This window comes from Equus asinus, chromosome 9, assembly GCF_041296235.1.
Source record: "Equus asinus isolate D_3611 breed Donkey chromosome 9, EquAss-T2T_v2, whole genome shotgun sequence".
NCBI lineage: Eukaryota > Metazoa > Chordata > Mammalia > Perissodactyla > Equidae > Equus > Equus asinus.
The window spans coordinates 37,998,972-38,010,707 of record NC_091798.1 but is presented as its reverse complement, the minus strand read 5'-3'; the positions used below and the strand labels follow the sequence as shown (position 1 = coordinate 38,010,707).

The 11,736-nt window shown below is 39.2% G+C and overlaps 1 protein-coding gene across 1 annotated transcript in view; it reads left to right on the top strand.

Annotated features, from left to right (window-relative positions):
* The window catches only part of NDFIP1 (Nedd4 family interacting protein 1), a 46,493-nt gene extending 36,827 nt beyond the window's left edge, over positions 1-9,666 (top strand). The window contains exons 7-8 of the mRNA XM_044780686.2: positions 2,770-2,875; positions 8,624-9,666. Coding sequence (XP_044636621.1) covers positions 2,770-2,873 — 104 coding nt within the window. The 3' untranslated portion in view covers positions 2,874-2,875; positions 8,624-9,666. The remainder of the gene's footprint in view (positions 1-2,769; positions 2,876-8,623) is intronic.
* Positions 9,667-11,736: the final 2,070 nt, after the last annotated feature.

Genomic DNA, 11,736 nt, shown 5'->3' with positions numbered 1-11,736 from the left:
GAACACTGAGGTGAATACTGTTGACTTCTTCATTCTTTGTGAAAAAAATATATATGATAGAATAACAGACCACCATCACTGCTGTCATTTCTACAGAACAACAGCAGGGCCATCCTGTGGCCGCTAAAGATGGCGTAGTTGCCTCACTGTGCTTCTGTGACATCACTTTGTCCTATCTCCTGTTTTGGGCCTTCTTGTTCCCTCCTTAATTAAAATCCGTGGTGGCAGTGCTGCTGATAGGTCTGGCTAGCACAGCGTAGAGCCCATGCCCAACAGCCGCCTAACACATTCAGGACCTACCTGCTTCCCCTGGGTTGACAGAGCCACACATTGCTGAGTTTTACTTAGAAAATACAAGTCACCCATCACGTCACCCCCTATCTCCCCAATAACATCTACTCTACTAAGAGTCATTGGAATTCCAAGGAAAGAGAAATAGTGATTTTTCCCCCCTCCCTTGATTACCAAGAAGCTTAATAATAAAAATGACCTAAGGAGAGTTATTTTGGAGGAATGGTTCCTTGGCTTGCTTATTCTGCAAACTGCATCTTTAAGAGAAAGGTTGACTCCCCCTTGTTCCTCAAGTCTGAAGTCCACACAAATCCTGAATGGACCAAAGAAGGGCCATTAAACATATTTTGAGGTTGATTTTTGACTGTATCGAAAGTTTAAAGAAATTTTTTTTAAAGATAGCACTTATTTATTTATTTTTTTTAAAGATTTTATTTTTTCCTTTTTCTCCCCAAAGCCCCCCAGTACATAGTTGTATATTCTTCGTTGTGGGTCCTTCTAGGTGTGGCATGTGGGACGCTGCCTCAGCGTGGTTTGATGAGCAGTGCCATGTCCGCGCCCAGGATTCGAACCAACGAAACACTGGGCCGCCTGCAGCGGAGCGCGCGAACTTAACCACTCGGCCACGGGGCCAGCCCCTAAAGAAATTTAATGGACCGATTTCCTTCCTATATTAAGGTTTCATGGGAGATGAATTTATACTACTTTATAATTGATCATTCTTGCTATCTTACTGCTTACTAGTAGACAAAAAATGGTGACTTTGGATGTACTTAGTGCATTTGGATCCAATGTTTGGGTCATTTTTCGTGCTTCTCTTACAGAGAGAACCAATTTTTTTGGAGTTTTTCCTGTGTGGGCCAGGTCTACACAGAGCTCTTGAGCTGGCAGCTCATAAGCTGCATCTAGCGTGTTGTGGTTTGTTTGTTCCACAGTGATTTTCAGAAGTTTTTTTATTAGTTGCTATCATTTTAAAATCAAGAGTTTTCACTTAAACATCTGAATTTTTTTTTACTTTTCTTAAAAATTGGAATATCTAGCAAAATTGGCACCCACTGTTTGACTGGAGCTGAGTTGTAGGTGTCTCCTCCAGACAGGTTATATGCTCTCCAGTTCACTAGGAGCCCCCCACCCAGCATTTGAGGGGGTGACCCTTGCTCTGTAGTCACTTGTTGCTTTTGGTGCCAAACAGAATGGTGTTCACTGAGCTCAGTCCTTATGACTCTTGGTTATTGCCAAATTCAATTCTGAGTAAAAAGAGTTTTTCACCACTGAGTGTATTTTAAAATGTATCCAAAATAAAGTGGTTGCCTAGGGCTGAGGGGAGGAAGGGAGCGAGCAGGCGAATGGGGAGTGACTGCTTATGAGTACAGATTTTTTTAGGGGTGATAAAAACATTCTAAAATTAGATTATGGCTTTGGTTGTACAACTTCATAACTATACTAGAAGCCAGTGAATTATACACATTAAACGGGTGAACTTTATGGTGTGTAAATTATATCTCCATAAAGGTGTTAAAAAAAAATGTGTCTAAGACTCAGGGACCATCTGTCTCTGAAGGAGAAGGGCCAGGAGCGTCTGAGTTGCCATTGGAGGGGGCCCATCGCTTTCCCGCTGACTCCTCCACGAGGTGCAGACTTCTGTGAACATATAAATTCTGGTGTGGCCATACAAAATCATTCTTACTCCTTTACTGCCTGGTAAATAAATGGCGAAGTACCCTATTTGTATATATTTTTTAAGAATAGAGAAATAGAAGGCCCAGCCCCGGTGGCCTAGTGGTTGAGTTCGACACACACTGCACCAGTGGCCTGGGTTCAGTTCCCAGGCACAGACCTATACCACTCGTCTGTCAGTGACCTTGCTGTTGCAGTGGCTCACATGCAAAAAGAGGAACATTGGCTATACGTTAGCTCAGGGTGAATTTTCCTCAGCAAAAAAAAAAAAAAAAAAATACAGAAAAAGAGTAGAGTTGAGAAGATAAGAATTGCTGTATAGGTAAGGGGATCCTGACATCTAGTGGACAGCATTATATGTTATCGACAGAGAAAGAAAATCCTATGGCAAGAAAGGATGGAATTTTTTTTACTTGAGAAGAACAGTTTATAACCTCTTCTTTCGGGAGTTAATTATCTAGGAATACTTTTTCGGAACTCAGAAGGTGGGTTTTGATAATGCTTCTCAGTAGGACTTCCAAATGTAAATGTTTGGCCCCATCTTATTTTTTGTTTCCTTTTTAGACCAATTAGATTCTGAATGCGCAAAGGAGACTTTTATTTGGCTCTTGAGATTACGTCTTCTCATTGAGAAATGGAAAGTGTGGTGTGGAAATCCTTTGGAAATTTTGGGGAACTTGCTCACGATTTGATAGCTTTTAGCAGAAAAACAATGAAATAGCGCTATCGAGGGGTATGTCTGGGGAGGGGACTTAATATGGAAATTATGAGTTCATTCTTGACTTTTCTTTTTTGAATTAGGCTTTCTCCTGTTTCTCAGAGGATTTATCAATTATGCAAAAGTTCGGAAGATGCCAGAAACTTTCTCAAATCTCCCCAGGACCAGAGTTCTCTTTATTTATTAAAGGTATTAAAGAAAAAAAACTTTCTTCTAGTCCCAGTGTCATCATGTGATACATTATAGATTTCTCTTGAGGTTTAGAGTAGGGTATACCCCCTGTGGTAGGGGGTATAGAGGAGGTAAGGAGGCCACAGTCCTTGCCTTGTAGTAGTTTCTAGTTTAGTAAGGGATGTTTCTACAAAAAGCTGTTGAAAAAGGTAAGTTAGAAAAACTGCCATAGGAGAAAACGTTATCTCAGATTCTGACAATGGAGAAGAGTCAGCGTCTTAGTAGTCATCAAGTAGCTAGGATATTTGGCTGGGACTCGTGGTCTTCAGTCTTTGAATCTTGAATCCTGAAGCCTCTGCTTACTGTCATACCAGTTCCAGAGGATGGTATCGAGAAAGCCTTTCAGGCCTGATTGCTCAGCTCTAACTGTGTGCCGCCCCTAAACCCCGGGGCTGGGAGAGACCATGGGATGTGTTAGGAACTCCTTTTACCCAGCTCCCAACACGCCCACCAAGGCCTCTAGCTCTTAAAATTAGTCGAGGAGGCTTTCCTGCTGCCTTTCTTCAGTTCACAGCCTGATGTTCCCCCTCTCGCGGTGAGGAGGGTCAAGCCCAAGGAAAGGAAGAGGAGAGGAGGCCTTTTCCCGAGCCCAGCACAGGAGGACTAAGCCCTGCTCAGGCTCCTCTTTGATTCACTCATGGTTTTCCCCAGAGGCTGACTGCGTCTTACATTAGTGGCCGCTAAAAGGAAGAGATGGGGAATCTTAGGAAAGAGGACACCAGAGAGAAGCCCCCCTGCAAGATCTAATAGGCCTTCTTGGACCTTACTCTTTGTTCCTTAAGACTGTTGAGGAAGGGTGGATTGTGGAGGGGGGCCTTGAGCGACATCTAGGGGCCAGCCCAGTTGAAGGCCCCAGGAAAGGCTTTGTAAGGGGTGTAGCAGTTGATAGAATCCTTAAATGAAAGGTAGAATTTCTACTAGTGGAAGTTGCATAGAGTGGGGAAGAATTTCAGGATCAGCGGAAGCAAAGTGAAGAGCAGAAATAGAAGCAGGGAGGGGTGGAGCTCCCTCAAGGGACAGCAGTGTGATTGTAGCACAAGGGGGTGTTGAGGGTGGAGGCTGGAAAGCCAGCTTGGGACAGTGTTCTCAGATGTCTTGAGTACTAAGCCCATTTGCAGTGGAACCAAGGAATTCATAGAGCAGCCCTTTAAACCCAGTGACATGTTGGCTCAGTGCAGGTCTCAGGCTATATGAACGTCAATTTGTTCTGTATTCTTTGTTGGGTTATCATAGTTTATATAGGGAATCGTATGCTACGAGTGGAGTTCCCAATTTTGAAGATTCGTGGTGGTCTCAGGATGTTTGCTTCTAGAAAAGAAAGTATCCACCATATTTAATTTGCCAGGTGGTGGGACAGCATTGAAAGTTTTCAGGCAACAGAGTAATATGATGAGAACTTCTTGGATGTAACAATTTTTTTCAAGCATGGTATAATGATAACATTTGTCAACTTTTCCATGTATTACATACTGTATTAAGCACTTTACATGTATAATTAAATGTGCTTATGTAAGTAACAAGCTTATAATGATAGATAAGCTCATGTACTTGCATGGTGGAGTATATTCTGAAGGCATGTCTTATGAAAGTTAAAGCATATAAAAAACTTACGCTTGTGTTGGCTAAAGTCAGTTTCTTCAAGGGAGTATATACTTTTATTTGAAAGAAAATTTTAGTCATTAAGCATACCACCTGTGTTTATAATATTTTTTTTAAGAAAGGGAATGTTTTATTGCATGTTTAAAAGTGGGTGGCATGTCCTGAATCTGAATTAGGTTACAAAGTCTGAACATGGATGGACATTGACACTACTGTCCTAGGCCCTGTGGTGTCTCTTTGTGAACATCCTGACTTGAAGAGGCTTATCGGGTGTTCTGTGCAGTTTTATGTAATTACCATTGTCATCTCTTTTCTTTCCCCTCCTTGACTGGTTATAATTTATAGTTACTTCCTAGCCTTAGGTTTAACCCTTACCTACCAAAGACTCAAGATAATTCTTTAGCGGGGGCCGTTCTCCTTCTTACTGAGGGCCCTGAGGTCAAGACAGAGTTCCCCTAATCCATCAGCGCCCAGAGTGTCCTCAGGGGACAGATTTCTTTCTTTCTTTCTTTTTAAATAATAGATTCTGTAGGTTTGGTCTAATGATAGCTTTGAATTTCTAAGTGGACTGAGATCATGCCTCTGTCTGTTCCCTTCCTTCTTCCCTTAGAAGGAAATTTCGATCTTTATTTGGAATCGCACACCTTCATCTTGCTTCTAGAACATAACAAATAACCAGGTTGAGAGAAAGCCTGAACTTCTCAGTTTTCCTGTATCGTTAGGGACGTTATTGAGGGTTTTTTCTTTATAAAATTTGTTGTTTTTTTTTATTTTCTGAAATTTCTGGACTGTTTTATGGGAGTATTCTAAAACAAAGCATCATAAGGGTTCTGATCTGAAATAGGCAGTCGTCGGTAATAACGCTGTTGGAGCTGTGAAGGGAGGTTATAGGCCTGCTGTTCTCTGTATTTTGGAGTCAGAAGCTTATCATGCTTCAGGAGTTGTCAGGAACTTAGAGGTCTGTGAGCATTCCCGTTGGAGGGCAGAGTAGGATTGCTTTGCTTTCCTGTCTGACTTTGACATTCTCCTTGATTTGAAATTGTTCCTGACGTGTCCAGAGAACTCAGAGCTCCAAATTAAGGGTTTGGGGACTTGGAGCAGCATTTAGAATCCTAATGACTTCCTTACTGATTTTCAGTATCCCCAGAGGGAACCTGGAAAGCCGTAATATCCTGTGGGACAGAATTTCTTTTGTCCGTTGACAGGGTAAGAACTGTCCATCCAGATCCAAATGTAGGATGTCTTTTTCTTTAGTTCGGAGGAAATACAGTTTAATTTAGTCTGAAGATGTGCCAGAAAACCATCATGTAAAGTGTGAAGGTTTTATTTTCTTTCATTGTGACCTCTTACTTTATTTAATGGAAATATCACTAGGGAAAAGCCAGCTGTAGGCTTACTTTTTGCCAGAAAGACACAGGTAGGGTATTTTTTAAATAACTTGCTATGACAGAAAAATAACTTAATTCCCATGCTGTACTAAGATCTGGCATTTTACTGGAGAAAGGTATAAAAATAGTCACTTTTCTATTCAGGCTACTCAAAATGTAGTGTACACAAACAAACCAACCTTGAAATGACCCCAGAAAGCCTCTTTGTAATCAGCCAAAGTAGACGTTACAAAAGCTGAACTAAGCTCATGCACTGCGGTAACAGCAGCAGCTCCGAGATTCTCTTTTGGAGCTCATTTAAGCTTAGGAAAGGAAATCTAGTTTCCTACCCCGTAGCGAGAAAAGCCAGAAGGAACTGCTGGAGGCGGGCACAGGGGCATCAGGGGTGCCTGACTGTGAGGAAGCAGAAAAATAAAATGTTCCTTCTGTGTTGTTTAAAAAGAAAAGATACCTTTTAGAAATATCTTTATCTGAAAAGGGCAAAAATGGAAAGTGTTCATAGTTTTTCTTATTTGCCAGTTAACTGGAAAATAAATTTTTATGGACTACGACTTCCTATGATGCCACCAGGTAATTGAGGGGCTTGCTACAGTAGCTGAAAGGTGGTCACACAGTTAACTGGTATGTTACTGCTACTCCAAGAGCACTTGAACATAGGAAGCATAATAGATCTTAAATTCTGTTATTTTAACCACGTCTCAAATAGGAGGAGAGAGCGTCTGTAAGCCCTGGCATTAATGTGATAGAGCCCTTCCTAATGAGTGATTGCTGTCACCTGGTGAGCTATGCCTATTAGGCATCAGATATTTTGTTTTTTCGTGTGATGATAAATTCTTTCATTTCTCCTTTTTTATAAGTTTCCCCCTCCTCCTTAATACTTCTGTTATTTTATTAAAGGAAATTCATCTCAAGTTAAAGTTTGATATGTTGGACTGTGTTATAAAGTAGCAAGACAGAAATGTTTCCATGGAATTTTTCCTAAAATATTCACATAATGTCCAAAAATAATGATTGTCTTCCTCTTGAAATTAAACAATCTCTAGGCTGTTGGATTCCTTTTGTTTCTGAAGCAGTCTTATCTACAGTTTAGTAATGATGTCCACAGTCCCTAAAACCTGTCTGTCCTCCAGTTCGTGTTCCATCATTGTTTTTGTAACAACTTGTGAGTCAAGTTGATCTGATCAGGCCTCCAGGTCTTAGACAGAGAGCGGTGAGTGCCACTCTAGCAATCTTTTTCATTTGGAGTTTATAAGGTAATTGAGATCACTCATTAGTAACCTATCTAGGTCCTGTTAATGGATTTTTAATGTTTGTTGAGTGGCTCTGACTTGCAGGGACCTATTAAAGCTGATTTACCTCTGTGGAAGCAGCATGAACTAAGGGAAGTGACCAGGTAGTTATCTGGACTGTATCATATGTTCTCGCATCTCTAGTGTTTTGACATGATAGTAATTATTACATCAGTTTTCATCCATTAACCTCCATTCGATATCAGTCTACCCATTTTCTTTTTGCTTCTACTTGACTTTGGGAGTTGCTTTATTCTTGTGTCTTTGTTCCTGCACATTTTGAGGTCTCTCAATGTAAAGAAAAGTTGCTCTTGTGTCCATATCATTGGTTTACTTCAAATCAAAACACCAACTGAATCTGGAGTTTGGGCAAATAGTAACAGTTTAAAAAGATTGTTGATTTCCTCCAGTGTTGTAGCTTCTCTGCATTTTGTCAGCCTTTTAAAGATTTATACAGTAGTCTAATCAGAAAAGATATAAAAGGGCTGCTTGTGGCTTTTACAGTAGTTTGGAAAGATGGAAAAGTAAGCTAAGGGCCTATATGTGAGCCCATCCAGCTCTCGCTTGGTGCACGGTGCTGCACAGTACTTTCTCAGTAAATATTTAAGTGATTAATAGATCTCTTTAGTGTTTCTTTTAGCATTAATATAGGGAGTTGCTTGTACCTTTTCCCATTGTTTCCATGAGAACCAAAACAATTTATTATACTAACACAGAAATGCCTCAAAGTGTTAGATGAAAACTGCATTTAACAAAATGTGTAGACATTATTTTAAGAGCATTTATTTCAGTCATATAGATTTCTTTTTAAAAATTAGCTTTGGGGCTTCATATATCTTTTGGTTTTTTTCAGAGATACATGCCCAAAAATACACTGACGTTTTTTCTAATTGATTAAAAAAAGTATTTGTGATAGCTATGAGTTTACGGTCATTTTTTAGTTTGCCGTGCTCTAAGTATAGCATGACGTCATGGCATCCTTATTGGAAGTCTTCCTTGCATGAGATTGGGCAGAACTGGCAGGGTAAACAGTAGCTTTAGGTGTATTAGGAAGATTACCGCTGTGCCTGGATTCTCCTGTGTCTTTGTCCCCTAGTTTCAGTCATTGCTGTCGAGGTTAAGTGTGGGGTGAAGGAAGTGCTACTTGCAGGGTTCTTTTGTTAGAAGTTTGGAGAGAGAAACCCCTGACCTCATGGGTTTTAGAGAAAGCCTTCAAGTTCTTTCTAGTTCTAGAGTCTTTGATAACTTTAAGAGCTGAAATTTTAATGTTTATTGAATACTATGATGTCAGTGTATAGTAATCTTAAAGCTATGTTAAAATGTACTTCTTGTGTCTCCAAACATCCTGCCTCCTTTTGTGACTACATCCTCCTCTCAGCCAAAATAACAAGCTAACTCAAGTTTCAATATTCAATATCCTTCTCTGGCAGATGTTTTCTGGCAAAGGCCTTCCTGCGTTTATGAATTCTCTCTCAAGAAGCAAGAGAACACCTGCAGGAAGTGAATCAAGATGCAGAACAGAGGAATAATCACCTGCTTTAAAAAAATAAAGTACTGTTGAAAAAGATCATTTCTTTCTATTTGTTCCTAGGTGTAAAATTTTAATAGTTAATGCAGAATTCTGTAATCATTGAATCATTAGTGGTTAATGTTTGTAAAAGCTCTCGCAATCAAGTCTGTGATGTATTAATAATGCCTTATCTATTGTTTGTAGTCATTTTAATAGCATGAGCCTTGTCCCCGTAGTCAGTAGGGGGCAGTCTTGCTTTATTCATCCTCCATCTCAAAATGAATTTGGAATTAAATATTTTAGTGTAAGATATGTATAATGCTGGCCATTTTAAAGGGATTTTCTCAAAAGTTAAAACTTTCGTTATGATTGCATTTCTGCACATAATCCATATTTGCTGTTAAAATTAATCTAGAAATTTATTCAGTTGTACTGTGAACACCTGGAAGCAAAGTCGTAGTGCAAAGTACATTTAAAGTGTGGTCAAGAATGTGTTCTTAATTGGTCAATAATAATCATTGATTTTTTATAGTCTGTATTCTAAATTTTGCAGTACCTTGTTGTTCTGTGTTGTGTACCTAAGGGATTGCAGAGGTGTTGTCACTGTATAAAATAGAAAGGACAAGGACAAATGCACCTTAATTATTAAAATGCAATTCTTGACACTTTCTGTGTGATTAGAGTCCCTACCTCTTTTTTTCTTTTTCTTTTGTCTCCTGATGATTAGGCCCAGGGCTGGGAGTAGAGAGGGGATTAGGTACTAGGAGCAAAGAAAGAATTAGCATGGAACTTTTGAGATGATCCCTAACATACTGTATTACTTGCTTTTACAATGTGTTAGCAGAAACTGATGTGTTATAAATGTAGGATGATGTGCTTTCTGCCAAGTGGTAATTCACCTTGGTTTGCTATGTTAAAACTGTAAATACAACAGAACATTAATAAACGTCTCTTGTGTAGCAACTTTTGCTGTAGATCAGTGTTTAATTTCTTGGTTTGCATCTGTTGATTGCTAAGGCAATTTTTTCTGATCTTCATTCAAACAGATTCATACAGAATTATTCAGGAAATATAAAAAATTGGTCTTAGGCCAATTTTTTCTTCTTTTTTAGCACAGGAAGTTTTCTTCTTTCATATCATACTCAATACATTCCTAAAAATACATGTGAAAATTGGTTCTGCAAAAGATAATGGGCTAAAATAGGGAGGAGTTGTAGAGATCTTAAATCATTCTGGAATTCCCAATTACGCTTCGTGTTTTAGACATAGTCTTAGATAATTTATTTCCAATATTTTCTGCGCATTCTCTGCATTTGCCTTTTTTCTCAGTTGAGCACAGCCAAATAGTTTAAGTCCTGTGAGCACCCAGTTGAGGCGAAAGATGTCTTCATTCCTCCTGATTTCTATTCTTATCTCAGTTGTGTTAAATGTAGAGACTAGTAGTTCTTATAATATCAGCCATTTGATTGTTTCCCTCTTCCACTTACTCAAATAAAACATAAAGAAAAAAATGCAGCAAGATGGTCAGACAACTACACACACCAGCACTAGCATGTTATGATGGCTGCAAATGTTCATTTTTCTGCTGCATTTGAACATCCAGGATCAGCTTAGGACGTCTGTTTAGGGGTGTCATTGTGTGATGCACAGAAGTGAAGGTTGTTTGAAAGCCAAACAGGAAAATGGAGAGCCTCCTAGCGTGACATTACAATGATTATTCTAACTAGTTTATTGATTATTATAAGTAATAGTATAGTATCGTCTTGTTTTAAAGTTATATTTTGCAGTAGGTAAGCAGAGGGTTTTATGAAAGTCTTTTTGAAGATTTTTAAATTTTGAATTAGATTATACCAACACTAGAGTTTGGAAAAGTTTATAGCCTATATATATAATGTTATAAGTTTCAGAATTACTGGATCTCTAACAAGCTGAATAAATGTAGATATCTGTAACAGAGCTATTTAAATCATCCTACAGGACAAAATAGAATGGCCCCAAATCACATGAACTCAAGCACTGTAGACTTGCTTTGTTTATTCTCTAGGTCCTTGTGCCTTATTTGGTTTTGTATATTCAGAGAACCGAAATATTTGGAATTCCTATTTCTACATATCTGGTGGTCCGTAAGACTTTGTCAAATGTAAACCTATAGTTTGATATGCTTTAAAAGTACTTAGGAGGAGGATTTTCTTTTAAATGTCCTAAAAATTAAAGTCTTTTCAGATACATAAACTTGGTACCATGTGTCGCCTAGAGTCCTTACTATTTACGGTGGAAATGTTCGTGCTATACTGTTAGTTTTCATTTTTGTCTCATTCTTTTCTGTCTCCTCTTCATTGTAATAACCCTTTCAGGAGGCCAGCCCGGTGGCGTAGTGGTTCAGTTCGTGCACTCAGCTTTGGCAGCCCAGAGTTCGGTGGTTTGCATCCCAGGCGCGGACCTACATACCACTCATCAAGCCGTGGCTGCATCCCACACATAAGATAGAGGAAGATTGGCAATGGTTGTTAGCTAAGAATAACCCGTTCAGCCAAAGGGTAGGTCTTTAAAACAAATTATTTGAACGGGGATCCTGAGGAACTACTGTTATTTGCCTAAGGTTAGGGAGTAAACTGGCTTTGACCCTCGGCTAAGGGACAGCTAGGGTCACCCATGACCACAGAGGTCCCCCATGTCTCTTACTTCTTGTTACTATTTGGAATGATACAAACTACATTTAAAGGGTTCTGTGCAGCCATTTCTGTTTTTGAGAAAGTTAGATTGCTTTGTGTGGGAATAAAAGCTGTTATTAAAATTTACCTGTTAAAAAATAAGAATGAATACCTTTGCTAATGAGATCAATTTTGTTTAGAGTTTCAAAGAAAGAACAAGATTTTTAGTGAAGTAAATGATACTCTATTTTCGTTTGTTTCTTGTTCAGTGTGATGTACTCCACTTCGCTATATCGTTTATGTGGAAGTGACAGTTTAGTTTAAGTGGTCACCTGAGGTGGCGAGGTTCTGGGGTGAGAAGTAACAAAAATATACCCCACGA